At 37.9% G+C, this 18,631-nt stretch overlaps 1 protein-coding gene across 3 annotated transcripts in view; it reads right to left on the bottom strand.

Annotated features, from left to right (window-relative positions):
• The window catches only part of SAMD12 (sterile alpha motif domain containing 12), a 512,583-nt gene that overhangs the window by 119,467 nt on the left and 374,485 nt on the right, over nt 1–18,631 (bottom strand). For 2 of the 3 annotated variants that reach the window (XR_008628500.1, XM_055126157.1), the window contains exon 5: nt 12,822–12,882. The exons of the other annotated variant lie outside the window; for it this stretch is intronic. Coding sequence is in view for 1 of the 2 variants with exons in the window: in XM_055126157.1 (XP_054982132.1) it covers nt 12,848–12,882 (35 nt within the window). In the remaining variant the exon portion in view is untranslated. The remainder of the gene's footprint in view (nt 1–12,821; nt 12,883–18,631) is intronic. 3 annotated transcript variants of the gene reach the window in all.

The following is an 18,631-nucleotide window of genomic DNA, read 5'->3' as shown; positions in this document are numbered from 1 at the left end:
CCTTAGACGTATCATCAATGATTTGTCTCCACTGGTAAAGATAACAAAAAATGAGATTGTATCAAACTAAAAAGTTTCTGAAATGACAAAAGAAACTCAATATAACATAAAAAAGATGCCTAGCTGAATGGGAGCAAATATTTGCAACCATACATCAGATAAAGTGTTAATATCCAATCATATCCACGATACATGAGGCATTCTCAAAGCTCAACAGCAGAAAAACCAATAACTCCATAAAAAAATGAGGACAGGAGTTGAGAAGACAGATCCACAAAAAAAAAAGACATACAGAAAGCCAGGGGGCATATTAAAAATGTTCATCATCACTTACTGTCAGGGAAATGCAAATAAAAACAATAAAATATCATCTCACATTAGTGAGAATAGCATATTTCAAAAAGACAGAAAATAACCAGTGTTGACAGGGATTTGGGGATGTAGTAAAATAGGAATCTTCTGTCACTGTTAGTGTGAATGTCATTGTTTCAGTATCTATGTGAAGAACATTATGGAGATTTCTAAAAAAAGTGATAGAGTTTCCATGGGCTGGAGTGATAGCACAGCGGTAGGGCATTTGCCTTCCACGCGGCCGACCCGTGTTCAATTCCCCCGCCCCTCTCAGAGAGCCCAGCAAGCTACTGAGAGTATCACGCTAGTGCGGCAGAGCCTGGCAAGCTACCTGTGGCGTATTGGATATGCCAAAAACAGTAACAATAAGTCTCACAATGAGAGACGTTACTGGTGCCCGCTCAAACAAATCGATGAGCAATAGGATGATAGTGACAGTGACAGAGTTTCCCTATGACCAGTGACTCTACGTTTCAGTATGTACTTTCAAAACTCAAAAGTATTTGAAAAGATGTTGCTGAATTTAGCACAGGATATGGAAACAGCATAAGCATTCAGTAACAGATGAATGGACAAAAAATAAAGTTGAATTGTATATATATATGTGTGTATATATATGTACACAGATATATACATCTATGTCTATATGCCATAATGGAGTACTATGTGATAAGGAAAGGTGAAATCTTGCTTTTCAAATGGAATTGGGGGTTATTTATGTTAAGTGAAATAAGGCAGAGAGAGAAGAACAAATGAAATTCTGGGTGATTAATGATGTAGAAATAATCTATGGTATATAGAGAAATAAATCAAGGGACTACACAGACTCAAATGATGACAAATCGGCGATGGAGAGACAGTATAGCAGGTATATAGCACACAGGTCTGATCCCCAGCATCCCATATGATTCCCTGAGCACCACCAAGAGTAACTCCTGAGTACAGAGCCAGGAGTAACCCCTGAGCAATGCTGAATCTGCCCTTTTCCCATAAAAAAAAAGATGGCATACTTTGACTTTAGGTTACAACATGGAGATTTCTAGGTAGAAGAGGGGAATAGATGGGGAAGGAAGAGGCATACCAGGAGCGAGATAGTCTTGGGCATGTTGGTGGTGGTGAGGTGCATTCAAATTGTATATCAAAACCAAAATTATTCACAGTATTGTAACCTAAACTGTGATAATAATTTTTAAAAAAGAATGTAAGGCTCTGTAGTCAGGCATATGTGTGACTTCCCCAGTGCCTGTAATGTCAGCAATGAATGGGGGAAAGGGCAAGAATAAATTAAAAAAAATTTTTTTTATTAGTGAATCACTGTGAGGTACAGTTACAGACTTACAAACTTTTATGCTTGTGTTTCAGTCATACAATGGTTGAGTACCCATCCCTCCACCAGTGCCCATCCTCCAGAACCAATGGTCCCAGCATCCCTTCTCCCACCCCCAGTCCTATCCTGCCTCTGCGACAGGGCATTCCCTTTTGCTCCCTCTCTCCTTTTGGGTGTTGTGGCTTGCAACAGAGGTATTGAGTGGCCATCATGTTCGGTCTATAGTCTACTTTGAGCCTGCATCTCCCATCCCAAGCGGGCCCTCCTAGCACCCTTACTTGGTGGTCCCTTCTCTGTCTGAGCTGCCTTTTCCCCCAGCATGCGAAGCCGGCTTCTAAGCTGGGCAGGAATAATTTTACATTAAGAAATTAACCATCAACTCCTGTGTATCTGCAACTCCTGTGTATCTGCGACCAGCTTAAAACAAAATTATACACAGACCCTTCCCTGGTCTCTTCTTCTGTGCTCCTCTCAGATAGAATCGAGATGCTGATTTTTGTGTTGATCATTTTCCCATTATTCTTTACAGTTCAAAGAGGTATCTATTCTGAAATAGACATTAAAATTTGCCTGTTTGTGAGCTTGATGTAAACTTCATAAAAATGGACTGACTCTGTATTCTTCCGTGATTAGCTTTTTTATTCAGCACTATTCACCCATAAGGACACATATAGATAAGGTCCATTTATTCTCCTGCTCCATAGAATGCCCTTATATGATGATGCCACAATTGATTTATCCATTCTGAGTCAAAGGATAATTGGGTAATTTCCAGTTTACAGCTATTAAAATCAGAGATGCTATGAACATTCTGAGCAGCCTCTGGATTTCTGTAAACCAGAGCCTCTCAAATATGTCACATAGAAGTGGTGGTTCCTTAGTGTCTTTATCTAGTTCCTGGTCTTAAGGAGCCTTTTAAAAATATTTTTCCACTGAAAATAATGCTTGCTTTAAGGTTTCTGGATCTACTTTATCAGGGAAGGAAGTTCTGATCTATTTCTAATTTGCTAAGAAGTTTTATTAAAATATATTTTGGGGTATGTACTAAAATGGCATATGGTTTCTCCCTCTAATTAGCTGATTTGATGATTTACATTAAATAATTTTCTAATAATGAAACTTACTTCCAGAGATAACCCCAAATATCTGATGCATCATTTTGAAACTATTGTTTAATTTGGCATTTTAATGTTCTTTTCCCTTGTTAATGCTCTTTCTCTTTGGTGAATAATTTTTATTTTCATACACTGACTGTTCTCAGTTTTGGATACAAGGTTAACCTTACAGAATAAGTTTGGGAATATTCCCTTTTTATTGTTGAAAAGAATTTATTTATCTTGGATATTTGCCATGTAACCTATATAAAACCTCCTGTGTCGTGTTTTTCAATAGAATAAAATTTCATTACTGATTTTATTTATTTTGAGGTTATTCAAGAGTACCATCCAATTACATATTTTTTCAACTTAGTGCTGATAATATGTTTTTAAGTAATCAAACTTACTTAAATAGTTTGTAATTTTGCCACATTACTCATTTAATTCCTTGCACATCTTTTTTTTGTTTTTTATGTTTTATTTTTATTTTTTTTGCTTTTTGGGTCATACCCGGCAATGCACAGGGGTTACTCCTGATTCTACACTCAGGAATTACTCCTGGTGGTGCTAGGGGGACCATATGGGATGCTGGGATTCGAACCCAGGTCAGCCTCATGCAAGGCAAACGCCCTACCTGCTGTGCTATCGGTTCAGCCCCCCTTGCACATTTATAATTAGCTATTTCTTTGTCATTGGTTGTATAATTTGAATTTTTTAATGATGGATATTGTAAATTAACTATTCTTTTCCAAGATGCCGATGTTAGTGATCCCTTCTCTAATTTTGGTTTTGCAGTTCATAGTTCATTGCTTTAATTTTCTCTTTATCTCTAGGCTTACACTGCTAGTTTCTAAATTTTTCAGTTATCAAGTATATATTTTTCTAAACATTCAAGGCTATGAATTTATTTTTAAATATATAAGCTTTATTCCACACATTTTAAATTTCCATATGTATGCATTTATCTTTACATAATTAATAGGTTTGCACTTTCTATAATATATACTTTCTGTTTGCTTTATTTTTGAATCATTCCTGGCAGTATTCAGGGTTTACTCCTGGTTCTGTGCCTGCCCCAAGATCATTTAGGGGGCCATCTGGGGAGGTGGGAACATAACAAGCACTGACTCCACGTAAGGTGAGTGACTCACCCCAAGTCCTATCTCTCCAACCCAATCAAATTGGCTTCTTAACATTTCTTTAAACTTGCCTTATGGCCTAGAACATGATTTTTTATTAATTTCTATCTTCCTCAAAGGAATTTCTCTCCTCCAACTGTTGTTAAGGGCTCTATTTTTTCAATGTGAAGTTTGTTCTCTGTGTTATTCTTGTTTTCTATATTGCACTGGCAAGTGCATATAGAAGTTTCTTAATTTGATGTGTAGTTCTGTATTTCTCTTTGTATTTCTGTTGATGTCCTTAATATTTGAAGCTATACTATTACATTAAATATAAGTACTATATCATTAAAGATTCTTGACAAATGTTAACTTCAAATTCAGTATAACTCCTCATAGTATATTAATTTTTCCTTTAATTCTATTTTTTTGTTTGAAGTTATTATTTTATTATAAGGGTATTAGGATAATACATGCCTGGATCTAATTTTTCCTAATTTTCAACCACTCTGGGTTTTAAAAGCAAAACCTAGCTTTTTTTTTCTGATTGTGTGTTTTTCACTCAACAATCTCTGTATTTTGATAGGTAAGGCACTGCAATTGCACTGGGTTGGCTACTGAAATAGTTGGGATTATTTCTACAACTTTATTTTGTTGTATCTGTTCCAATGATATATGTTTTTATCTATTACTAATTATCGTTCTTGATTTGAGGGTTTATGGGAATTTTTCTCTCTTTTCACTGTATTTTCTCTACAAGGTTAAGAAATTATAGACTGCATGTAGCCTCATCATCACTAGGTATTATGCATGGCAATCTTTGCAGTGTGAGTTTTAAGTCTATCTGCTTCACCTCCTGAGAATGTCACCCTTTGGCCTCCTGACATTTTGGATAGTTTGAATGACATCTAATTTAACCTCCATCCTTCATAGGGCATAACTCATGACTATATATCACTCACACTGTTTATAGCTCAGAAACCTAGTCTACAAAATATCATTCTCATCATTATCATCATCATCACCATCATCATCATCATCATCATCATCATCATCATCATCATCATCATCATCATCAAGCATGTTACAATACAACTGGGAAGATTTTCCTCTAAACATCTCATTCATTGCTAGGTAGAAAAGACCATGCAATTTCCAATGCAATAATTTATTTATGTAGCTTTGACAGTTCTACACAGGTCTGAGACAAAGAGAGATAAGCAATACATTTGATTTACATGTCTCTTACAAAATTAATAGAATTGTAATCTCAGGTGATAGTCCTTAGAGATTGAGGAAACAATAGGTATTAACCCTCAGAAAACAGCAGGAACTTTTCTCCTCTATGTAAAGCCATTCGTCATTTTGATTAATGTTGAAAATGGTTGATAGTAAATGAAATGATGTTAGTTAAGGACCTGCTTTCACATATGTTGTGTTTGCTTACAATACCCAAAACTCTATCAACATTGGGCATTTTATTGTATATTATTTTCATATGATACTTTACTCCTTACAATAATTCTATGAGGCCATTACAACTAATCCTATTTTATACATGTACTACCTGGAATTCCACTGAGGATTGTAGTCACAGAACGAGGGACTCAAACTCTTGCTTGGATAATTTCATAGCTCTGACATTTTGAGGGAATCAATCTCCCTCTCTGCCAGCCCCCTAAGAGAACTCTTGGAGTCTCTTTTTATATCTGGCAAGAGCAGTACTGGTTAGCTTTTAATTGGTAATTTTAATACCAAACAATGCTATTTACCCAACAGTGGTTAGAACTATGCTAATTACTAGCACTCATTCTGTTAGCAAATATGGTATTTATCAATTCCAGCAAGAGTGGGAACAATATAAAATGATAGCATAAACAAGTGCTTCCAAACAAACACCTTTGTTTTGGGTCCTGGTGTCAAGCAACTTTTATTTTAATTGTCATTTTTACTTTAGGCTGAATAGCTCATGTTAAGCATTCTTTAAACCTTTGAGAATAATTATTTGAGAATATGTTAAATCTCACAAAATAGTTGTATCTGTTTATTCAAGAGCCATCATCTTCCTTCAAGTTAAGATTAAATTGTAACTGAAAGTTACCTCATCAGTTCTAATTGATAACTCAAGAGTGTCACATACTCTCATCTCTTTATTTTATCACTGTGGGTGAGGTTTGAAGAAAAGTTCTCCACCTTTCCAAATGTTCCCCTTTCCCTAACTAAACTTGACTATGTCCAAAATATTCAGGAGGAATTTTGAGACACTGGACTATCTCTAGTAGCATTAGGGCATCTTAGAGGACAACCATAAAGATGACACATAGGTGCATTTTATTGAACAATGTCTACTTCACCAGTGGATCAAGACAGTTTCTGCTAAGTGCCTCCCATACAGGGAGGCTGGAGGTGGGGGGAGGAGGTGTTGGGGGATAGTGGTGGGGAAACAGGGGACATTGGTGGTGGGAGATGTATTCTGAGGGAGGGATGGGTATTGGATCATTGTATGACTGAAACCCAACTATGAACAGCTTTGTAATGGTCTGTCTCACGGATATTTAATTTAAAAAAATTTTAAAAACAAAGTAATGTGGAGTTCATGCTTAATTCAATCAGTTTAATCAATGTCTGAATAAATAGCAGTACTCCTACATTAAAACAAAAAGACCTGTTCCTGCTAAACTACCAGGTTGGACGCAACATTCCCTCAGACTTTGCATTTCAAGGCATATAGAAAAGAGATAGAGTCTGGGTCACTCTACTTTGGAGGTCAGTGATTACAGATGCAAAACTGGGTTAAGCAAGATTTCTCTTCTGAGGTTTAATGAAGCATATATACAGACCAACGTGGCCATATACAGGGAAAGGATGCACACTGTTTCCATGCCAAGCAGCTACATAGACTTGCACAGCAGCTCTTAGAAGGTTGTCTCATTCGGGCTATAAAAGGGTCTTCTTTGTGCAAAATTTGTCCATTAGGGTTACATATATATATAATATATATTGCATATATGTGTATATATATAAAATATTAGCATGTTCTCCCTATGGGTGTCTCTAGCTCTGTTATTATAATGAAATGGGTGTGTTTACATAATACGGTATTCAGGGAAAAAATTATGCAATTCTGTGTAATTTTCCCCAAAGAGTTGAAATTGAACAAAAATCAACTGCACATCTGTGGCTGGATGTGCTTCAGCCTCCAATGCAAAAATTAAGATAAATTCCAAGTGATCAAAAAGCTCAAAAGTGCTCACTCCTAACAGTTTTGTTCCTCCTTGGAATGGGAAACACAACTATTCTTTTTCTTCTGAAATACAAATTACAATCAGCTGGCATACTTTTATTACCTTTAAGACCTGCTGATCAGACAAAATGTTTAAAATTACTAACTGGACAGACATAGAAGGAAATACCCTAAGACCTTCCCAGGCTTTTAATTAGAATTGAAGTTTCAATAAAACTGGGTGTGCCTTTGTGTATTTTAAAATTAGGCAATAATCACGTATTACCATTTTCTCACTAGTGGTTATGATTAACATTAATAAGAAATGGTCAGGATTTACTTCTGGCACTGTGCTCAGGGATCATTCCTGGTGGTGCTCAGTGGCCCAAATATACTGCCAGGGATTGAACCAGGGTTGGCTGCATGCAAAGCAAGTGCTCTACTCGCGTACTATCTCTCCACCCCTCAAGCTGATTTTTAGTCATCCATTTCTGGTTCACTTTTAAATTGTGCTTTGAAGTGTATCCAAGACTATTACTGTTAGCTATAGAAGTGAAATAGTTAATTTCCCACCATTTTTCTTTCTTTCTTTTTTTTATCATGGTGGCATTACACTATCAATTCTGCATAAGAGGAAAGAAGCAAAAAAAAAAAATGGAGCTCAACTCTGTAATAAGTACATGATATACTTGATGCAATTTCTGATTTCCATGCAGCACAATTCCTTCCCTACGTGTCTGAGAGTTGAATGTCTCTTCTTGGGGCAGCTTAAGGGAGCCCAGCAGCCTGATTCTGTGGAATTTTCTTCACCTGAGGTGGTTGGTTAGGCAGACACTTGAGCATTAGACAATGCATTCCAACAGAGCTTACTTTAGCAAATATCTTGTTTGCAAATGATACCCTTCTAAAGCACACTGCTGGGATTCAGGGTTAACCTTTGTATTTCCTAATTGTACATGGAGCTGAGGTATTTTTTCATTTTAATGATGGTTATGGGGTGGGGGGAAGGGGGAAACGGATCGGGGGAGGGAAGGAGAGGAGGAGCTCAATAAATGCCTGGGGGCTTTAATCTGTTGCAGATGCTCAGATAAACCACAAATCAGTAGTCATAACATTTTCTTTTGCCAAACAAGGAGTTTCCAAAGCAAACCCCTGTGCAAATGATAGCACAATGTCCTCATTCTTAGTCACAATATACTTTTCAGTCCAGTTGTTATGGTATTACCCCAAATGCAAAGCATTCCCTTCATGCCATTTCTGTAGCCAAGCAACTGGGAGAGGGACGTGGTCACTTAAAATGCACCGAGCTTATCGCTAATCAGCAGCATTGCCCATTCGCTGCTTCGAGGCTGGGCAAACTTGAGTTTGAGACAGAATCATGGGCAAAATGATCATCCCTGATACCTCTAGGGTGATTTTGTTTTACAATTCTCAATGGAGATAAATAAGAAGGGGGCCTGAATGCTGCTGATAATACTTTATGATCTGGAGAAGACCTATACCTCTAGACTTTCCAGTATGGGAGAAATACAAAAATTCTACGTCTGCTTCCAAAAGTGAACTCCACGCAGCTTGAAAGAAAGAGAAAAGCATTCTCAAGCATTCTTCAGAAAGGAGAAGAAACCAGTTTGAGCTGAGCTTCCAAGGAACACACACCAAATGGTGACAGGAGCTTATTTTCTCATTAGGTAATAATCAAGTCTTATCTCAAGTGCATTACTATATCTGTTTTGTGCCCCGAGTGCTTGGATGAGGGAGGCTGTCTAGAAGTAAGAGTTTGTAATAATCACAGGCTGTGTCAGCCACCCGCACAGGGGCAGGTGTCACCATGCTTGAAGTGGCATAAGTGTATGGCCTGAGTTCCCAAGCAGAAATGGCAAGGGAGCCCTCCCTGGTCTTATGTTAATGACCACATCAAACAGGGACACCTTATATTATTCAATCTCATCCTCATTCACATGTCTTTTTAGAACCCATTTCAGAATAGCTAGTGTAGCTGGAAGGACAAATATTGTCATTTTGCTTGGACAAATAAAGACACCAGGACATAAATTTTCCTAACATTAAAGAATTGTCTCATCTTAGAATTCAGTGTCTACAGGGAACCCATTTTGGCCTGTTATTTCACAGATTAAGAAATGCATGATGCAACACATCACATGGTAAGTTAGTAAAATAGACAGGACTGAGATTGCACCAACTCTCAGAATATGGGGCTTTTCCAAATGGTAGCACACACATTTTAGCATAATTTTCTCTTTTAAAGGTTAGACTTCGTAAAGGGCACATGAAAAAAGTGCTCTACATCACTAATCATCAGGGAGGTGCAAATAAAAACAACAATGAGATATCATCTTATACCATAGAGACTGACACACATCCAAAAGAACAAAAGCAACCAATGCTGGTTTGGATGCAGGGAGAAAGGGACTCTCCATTATTGTTGGTGGGATTGCCGACTTGTCCAGCCTTTTTGGAAAACAATGGACATTCCTTAGAAAACTAGAAACTGAGCTGACATTTGATCCACTTCTGGGAATATACCCCAGGTACCCCTAAACACAAAGTCAAAATGTCATCCGCACTTCTACTTTCAGTGCAACATTGCTCAAAATAGCCAGTATCTAGAAAAAGCCCGAGTGCCCAAGAACAGATGACTGGATAAAGAAACTATGGTACATCTACACAATGGAAGACCATGCAGATGTTAGGAAGAATGTAGTCATGAAATCTGTTTATAAATGGATTGACATGGAATCATGTTGGTTGAAATGAGTCAGAAGTAGAGGGACAGGTATAGAATGACTGAATGCATTAATTTGTGGGATCTCTCTCTCTCTCTTTCTCTCTGCATCTATCTATCTATGTCCAAGGTGAGGGTAAACAGAGAACAGGAGTACAGATCAATGGTTGGAAGCTTGTTCAAGAGGGTGTGTGGGTTGAAGGGTAAAGGAATAAATCTGATAACCTTTTATAATCTATATTGCAAACCAAAAGGTCCATAATGAGAGAGACAGAGAGAAGGAGAGAGATAGATTGAGAGGGACAAAGAGAAAGAGAGAGAGAGAGAGAAAGAGAGAAGAAAATTGCTTGCTATAGTGGCAGGTGGTGGGACCATTATTGGTGGGAAAAGTACACTGGTAAAAGGAACATTATAAGTCATAAGTCATATAATGGTTGAAACATTATATGACTTAAACCCAATCATGAATAACTTTGTAAATGTATATATTACTGTGATTCAATTAAAAAAAATAAATGGAAAAAAATAAAGATTAGGCCACATGCAGTGGCCCTAGGAATGTAAACATGTGAGCCAGGGACTCTTTCTAGCTTCCTCACCACTGTGTTCCCTTTTCTTAGAACATACCCCTGACTGTGATCAACAGATCATAAATGCTTGGTGAATGAATGGATCTGTTCTAAAAGATACCAGGCACTTTGAGGAATAGATTGTTGACATTTGGCATAGAATGACAATTACTAGACTAGAGAGAAAAGATAATATGTCATCTAAATGTCACCTCTGTAAATAACCGGATGTTTCTAGGAAAAGACAATTGTCTGGAGTTGGAAAGGTTCCAAATCAGGTCTGGGGACAAGCTGTGTAGCCCCCCCTCAGACATAGTATTCTTAAATACAGACCCCCTGGTGAGTATGATGTCAGCATAACTTCAAAATCCATCTCTAGTTTCTAAAGAAATACATCCACTTTCTAAAAATCTGCTCATCATCTAGTTTTCTTCATTAAAGTCTATTGTTCTCACTAGACTACTGCTCTGTGTAAGCTCATTTCAAACTATATCTCCTTTCTTACCAATGAGGTTTAGAAATTCACTGCTCTGTACAAGAGTTGCAATCCTCATGTACCTTTGAAAGAAGTGAGATCAATACCATTAAAAATTCATTATCTCTGCTTTAAAGCAAGGTATATGGCAGAAGTGGACCCAACCACCAATGGGAGCTTAGTGATGGTGAAAGGTATGAGATTATTTTACCATGGTATTCATAAAGTCCTTGCACTTGCATTTTCTATTCAATCTGTCAACACCTTATAGTGTGCATATAATAAATGATTGCCCTTTTTCCCTAAAAATAAATCTTTGGAGTAGCTACATCAAAATCAAGCATCTGGGAAAACAGTTGAACTAAGGTCTAAGTCTAATGCTAAACCAATCTTCCTTCCTTCCTTCCTTCCTTCCTTCCTTCCTTCCTTCCTTCCTTCCTTCCTTCCTTCCTTCCTTCCTTCCTTCCTTCCTTCCTTCCTTCCTTCCTTCCTTCCTTCCTTCCTTCCTTCCTCCCTCCCTCCCTCCCTCCCTCCCTCCCTCCCTCCCTCCCTCTATCCCCCCCTCCCTCCATCCCTCCCTCCCTCCCTCTTTCCCTCCATTCTTCCTGGCATGGCTGGGTCTCACAAATATAAGACTTAATATTTTACCATTGAACCACACTGGCCCTTTCCAGTTTTCCTAAGAATATGAAGTGACAGGCACGTAAAGGTTAGTACTTCTCTTGATCTATTCTAAAGAGCCTAGTGCAAATTGTCAGGCTGAAGCAGGATGAAAGCTAGGTTCTACCAGCTGTCTTTCTGGTCCAAAAGAGCTTGTGATCCCAAGAAAGGGAAACTTCTGTGAAAACCCAACCTGTGAGTCTCCTGCAATTTATTTTTCTTGATTTTCAAATATATAACATTTTCCTCTAAGCTTACAAAAATGGCTGGCACTGAAATTCCAATTAACCCTGGCAATAAGTGTTGAAACTGTAGGGGCGTTTTCAGTTCTTTATGAGATGAGAATGAACTTCAAATGTTACTGGAATTTTCTGAAACTGGACAGGGATCTGTATATTTTAGTTAATAGCATCCAGTTGTTCAGGCAGGAAACAAAGGGTAGAGGCTGAGAATTTCAATATGACTATTAGTATTTTAATCATGGAAAGTTTTTTGTTTCCCTATATTTTCCATAACTTCCCTATATTATATATCTGTGTTTCCCCACATTTCCATTTCCTTTTTATATCAATTGGATCTATTTTTGAAATTTTCTTTTAAGCATATCATTCAAATCCAGATTCAGTATCTAGTGGGATGAGCCATATAACTGCTCTCCTGAAGCATATACAAAACAATGGAAATTCCAATGAGTCTAGACAGATCACAAATAAAATCTAGTTCTAAGTGTGGCTGCCTGTGGAACTTCATTTTATCTTGATATCTGATGAGGACTCGAGGAAAAACTACATAGTACACCATTCCTGTCTCTTTATTTTCAGAAGAAATGTTCCTTTGTAAAATCAAGATTCAGCTTTCCAGGCTCATTTAGATCTTATCCTGGGTGTGTTGAAAGGCATCTTTTGGCATCTTAATCAACAAATATGGTTTTAGCACCAGTTGTTCCGTTAGAACAAAATTAGGCATGCAAAGGATGTAAACTCTGAAGCAAGACAAGTCTATTCTCTAAGTATTTATGAGCTAGTCCCCAAAAGGTAGATACAAAGTGCAAATGCATTGTTCTGTGCTGTGATAGCCATGAAACACCCATCACAGAACCTTTGTAAGTGGCCATGTTATCTTCCTCTACTCATTTACTACTTGGTACAAATTAGCATATGAGATGAGGTCCATTGTCTATAGCTGAACTAATGTGAGACAAAGTCAAAGACAGAGTAAGAACAATCAAGGTCTCAGCTGTACGAAAGGAGGGAGTTACCTCTTGGACTCCGGAGACAGCCTCAATCAAGAAGAGTTCCCACTGGGCCTTGTTAGTATAGCTAGAAATAGGAAAGACAGAGGAACAAGATCAAGTCTGAATATTGAATATTAATATGACCAGTAGGGTTTACATTGGGGTTAGAGAAAAGGGCTCTAATCTCATTTTCTGGGTATTTCTTCCAGAAACTTCCTCTACCATAGTATGTTTCCATTCATAAACTATAAGGGTGGAGAACATAGTAATTTCTGGGCATAAATGCCTGCGGGCACTGTAATGGTAAAGTGTATTATATTTTGGGAGGTATGTATTTCCTCCTTCCTTCCTTCCTTCCTTCCTTCCTTCCTTCCTTCCTTCCTTCCTTCCTTCCTTCCTTCCTTCCTTCCTTCCTTCCTTCCTCCCTCCCTCCCTCCCTCCCTCTTTCTTTCTTTCTTTCTTTCTTTCTTTCTTTCTTTCTTTCTTTCTTTCTTTCTTTCTTTCTTTCTTTCTTTCTTTCTTTCTTTCTCTCTTTCTTTCTTTCTCTCTTTCTTTCTTTCTTTCTCTCTCTCTCTCTCTTTCTTTCTTTCTTTCTTTCTTTCTTTCTTTCTTTCTTTCTTTCTTTCTTTCTTTCTTTCTTTCTTTCTTTCTTTCTTTTCTTTCTCTCTCTCTTTTTTTTATTTTGCTTTTTGGGTCACACCTGGCAATGCACAGGCGTTACTCCTGGCTCTGCACTCAGGAATTACTCCTGGCAGTGCTCCAGGAACCGAATGGGACTCTGGGAATCAAACCTGGGTCGGCCACATGCAAGGCAAATTACCCTACCTGCTGTGCTATCACTCCAGCCCCCTCACTCCTTTTCAAAGCATAGAGATTACTCTGAGTCATAACTTTAATGTCAATAAATGGCCTAAAGTAAAGGTGACTCCAAAAGACCACAATCTTTTATTTCCAAGCTCACTAAATGAAGCCCTTTAAATAGATTCTGTTAGGGTCGTTATTGGCAACCTTGATGTAAACTTAGGGATACTTTTAGTCCCCATTGTGATGGGGAGAGAGAAGAAGGTGAAATGAAGAAAATGCTAGGTGTTTGTACTTCTTGGAAATAGATGAGACAATTAACCAATCTTTGACTCTCACAGCTTGGGTGTATACTTGGCACGAGGCAGAAATAGTTAGAATGATCTCATAACTTCCCTTCGAGCAGTATGACTCTACACATCTTCATACTAAATTGAACAAGAATTGGCATATCCTGTCTCAACCATTTGCACAATTCGAATGACAAGTGAGTAATTTGGATTACTTGAGATATTCCAATCATAATTTATAAGAAGCATGAAATAATCCCTCTTCTACTATGTAGACAAAAATAAAACATCAAAAATGACTGAAAATTATAGTATAGAATTAGCTAAATTCTCTATCACCAGAGATGACATGGTATATTCACATCATTTGTTTTCTAGGAAATAAGTTGAGTTTTGGACAAGTTATGGGTACAAGTTCACGTGATTTTTGAAAGACATTAGATTATAGTGAGAAATAAATGACCAAGTAAACATTTTCTCTAGTATATAGGACAGAAGGCTTCTTAATTATCATCCCCTACTATATTCTGGCAGGTGCCTCCTTCTTTCCTATTCAATTTCTCTTCTGTTAGTCATGTTTGTTCTAAATGGTCATAATCACTGTCACTGTCACTGTCATCCCGTTGCTCATCGATTTGAGTGGGCACCAGTAATGTCTCTCATCGAGAGACTTATTGTTACTGTTTTTTGGCATATCCAATATGCACGGGTAGCTTGTCAGGCTCTGTGGCGCGGGCTCGATACTCTCGGTAGCTTGCTGGGCTCTCCAAGACGGGTGGAGAAATCAAACTCGGGTCGGCTGTGTGAAAAGCGAACGCCCAACCGCTGTGCTATCGCTCCAGCCCCTTAGTTCCCACTGCACAACTTGGGCAGAATAAGTTTTCACATAGAGCTGAGAGATCCAGGTCAAAAGTCTACATATGCAAATATTAATATAGGCTCTTTATTTTTACCATTTACAAAGCCTATATTTAATATTTGCATATGTAGACTTTTGATCTGGATCTCTCAGCTCTATGTGAAAACTTATTTTGCTCAAATTGTGCAGTGGGAACTCATGAGTTTTGAATTAACTAATCATGAAGATCTGGAAGTGCTCATATCACGAGAACTTTAAGGAGGTAAGGGGATTTCTTTGGGGTGGGGAGAGAGTGGAACTCCCTAGAAACTCAGGTGTAACTCCTAGTGATACTGGGTACTTAGATTATCAGTATTTGGTAGTTTGGTACTTGGCCCAGCCATGTGGTACTGTTTGAGACCACAGTGCTGGGGGATCTCAGGGCCACACCCAGAGATGCATGGAGGGCCAAACAGTGCTGTGGCTCAATCTTGGTATCTCGCAAACACAAGTCTTGGACTTCACCTCTTTAAACTATCTCCCTGACCCCACAGGGAGACATTACATCATAAAAAATTGCAGTTTAGAAGTCTGGGGTATTCAATATTGCAGCTTAAAGGTCTGTTGTAGTGAACAAATTACAATGTCGCTGTTAGAAAACTGAAGAGTTTCCACATGACTCAGCAATTTTACTCCTATGTATATCTACCCCAGAGACCCAAAATATATGCAAAAAATACATCTGCACCCCTATGTTAATTGAATCACTACTCACAATAGCCATAATCTGGAAGCAGCCCAGATCTTTGGATAAAGAAACTGTGATTCATAAACACAATGGAATACTACGTGGCTATAAAAAAAAAAGATGAAATCATGCAATTGCTGTTATGTGGGTTGATCTGAAGAGTATCAGCTGAAGGAAGTTAGCTGGAAGGCGAGGGGCAGACATAGAATGATCACTATGACACGTGGGATATTAAGAAGCATGGTAGGGGAATAACAGATCCACAAAGGAAACTAATTTCGAACTGGTTTCCAGTAGGAGGAACGTACCCCAGGGGAGAAGGTGGGGGTTGGTGGAGGGACACTGGGACTATTGTGGAGGGAAGTGGACACTTTGTGGAGGGTGTGGCCCTGGAAGTTTTATGTATGAAACCATACCAACAAGAGTTTTGTAAGCCACAGTGCTTAAAATGGAATTTAAAAGGAACCAATGAAGGCTATTTTCTTAGGTTACTATGGCATCAGCATATTTCCCTAAAACCCCTTCCTCCTGTTCTACAGTCATCCTTAACAAAAGAAGGGTCTAATAACTAGAAATGCCTTGGTTGAAAAACAGTCCTGTCACAAATAACATGACATAGTGGAAATGGAGGCACGATTTGGAGATAATGGAACCTAGTTTCCACATCATATCTACCTTTCTGTGTGATCGTAAGAAATTTGCTTAAAAATTCATTCAGCAAGGGTTTTTTTTTTTCCATCTGTAAGTGCCAAATAACGATTTACCAATTGCATAGTTACTGCAGAGACTGAAAGTACCTAGTTCAGTATTTCACAAAAGATGGACGCACACTAATTGGTAGCTATTACTAGTATGAAAGTCTCATTCTGTGAGAGCCCTTGATTGACAAGTCCTCACTGATCGTGTATCTGTGGAGCTTGAGTTCGGTGGGAGAGGATAAGCAGATGTTAGAAAGCTATGTTGGACTCTTCTGTCTGAGATGGTTTGGGAGTGCAGTTTTCTTGTCTTTGTTGGGGCCTGTGCATCGCTGAACGTTGTCCCCTCCTACCCCAAGCTATTTCTCATCAATTCCTCTTCTTTCTTTCTTCTGAAATCCATCCAAGTTTCTACTATTCCTCCCCCCCCACCCCGCCCCAACCCAAAAATCTTTAAGAAAAATAATGAAGGCTAACATTACCACTCCTTTACCCTGACATGAGAACATTTTCTTCCGTTACCCTTGAGGCAATGTGTCATAAGTTGGCAGGGTCTCCTGCTCCTTTTAAACAGGGAACCAGAGTGTTGGGTCCAGGAAGCTCTGAGTATGAAGCAATGGATCAAAGGAAGAATCCATGACCGTCAGCTGGATTTGTGGTTCCAGATCACTTATACAACAGAAAAATGGGGCAGATTCCACTGAGAATAGTATGAAGGGCTTGAAGAAATCAGATTAAGAATTTTTAAAGTATCCATTACAGTATCAATGTTTCCATTCAAAATTGGTTTCTTTGATGGGTATTTCATCTCAAAGCATAAATCACTGCTCTGTTGAATAAAGTTAGAGAGGACATTTGCAAATGCTTCAAAGCCTTCACTCAAACTCTTGTGCTAACACACACTTGTGACATCACAATTTTTTTCAGGATTAACATGTATAACACTTGATGTCTAGACTATAAGAGAAATTATAGACAACTTAATTAGTGGAACCAAGAAACTAAAGAAAAATGCTTCTAAGTCAGTAACAAAATGGAAAAATGTGAAGCCAGAGAAGAGAGCTAAGGAAGTAAATAAATATTTTCTCGATAAAAACAGTTGAATTAGATGATTTCCCTCTAAATCCTGAATTGGATCTTCCTCATCTCTACCTCCTGGTGTCTAGTAACTAACTGTATAGCTCTTGGTACTGTGCAGCTCTTGGTACTGGCCTAAAATAAGGAACAAAGGAAGAGATGATAAGGGGAAAATAACATTTTGAGTCACGTCTGCAAGTATTTTTCCTTTTAGCTGCTTGATGTATTGTTTCTGTTCCTGTTGTTTACCTTTGTTTATTTTTCTTGTCTAGGGAGATACTGGCAAATTTGGACTTGTATTCAATCATGAGTGGGTTGGTTTTCGAGTACTTGCTGACTCATGGGGAAGTACATAATAAATTTATCACCTATATTGTGTATCCTATCCATGTTTAACCTGATGTCAGCCTAGAGGGATAATATGACATGACAAAAATTCTGTCATTAAATTAGATCCTTTGTTTTTGATAGACAGAAAACTTGACATTGAAAACAACAGCAGCACAAGATTCCATAGGTTGACCAAAATGAGTGGGGAACATCCAACCTGCTGGCCATATCAGAAATCATGTGGCATGGCCTTCGTACAGATGGAATAGACACATAATCACATCAATTGCCTGTAGTCTATCTGCATCTATTGCATGGCCCATGGGTGATGTATTAAATATCCAAATGACCCTTGGAAGAGCACCTTTTTCCTCACAAAGACCAATTTAGTCCTCTGAGCAATAACACATTTTTTTTCTGTCATAAAAATAACAATGGAAAATGATGCTCAGCAAAGATAAGATGATGCCAGTTTCTGTGTTGAAAATTTTATAGGTATTATATTTACTCTTCAAAACAATGTGGCAATTATGCATTATTTCTTCCTTTTTCCAAATGCGAAATGTTGAGGTTTTAAAACATGATGTAACATGCCAATGGGCCAAGTTGCTTTCTATCTTGGCCAGAAAAAAAGAGGTAAATGAGTCAATAAAGATATTGCTGGGATGACCTTCAGAAAGGCAGATCTTGTCAAAGTTATGCAAACTCAATTTTAATTGTCACTAATTCTCTTTCCTACCAACATTTTTTATTTCTGGAATTAATACTTGTAACTGTTGGGAACAAAGGCTCCGAGGCAATGATTTCAAGATTTCTCGAAGACCATCATAAACTACAATTAGTTCATAATAATTAGCAAGAAACAAATGCTTTCAAAAAAGTATTCAGTCACTTAAAATGATTTTTAATTTTATAATGACTAGTATATAATTATAGCAGAACAGAGCTATTTAGTTAGAAAAAAAAATGACTTCAAAGAAGAGAGCCCATTTAGTGTTTATTTGCTCTGGGGTTCTAATTACTTTGAAAACTACCAAAACTTAGCATATGATTAC

This window comes from Sorex araneus, chromosome 2 (assembly GCF_027595985.1).
Source record: "Sorex araneus isolate mSorAra2 chromosome 2, mSorAra2.pri, whole genome shotgun sequence".
NCBI classification, from domain to species: domain Eukaryota; kingdom Metazoa; phylum Chordata; class Mammalia; order Eulipotyphla; family Soricidae; genus Sorex; species Sorex araneus.
This window is presented reverse-complemented; position numbering and strand designations above follow the sequence as displayed.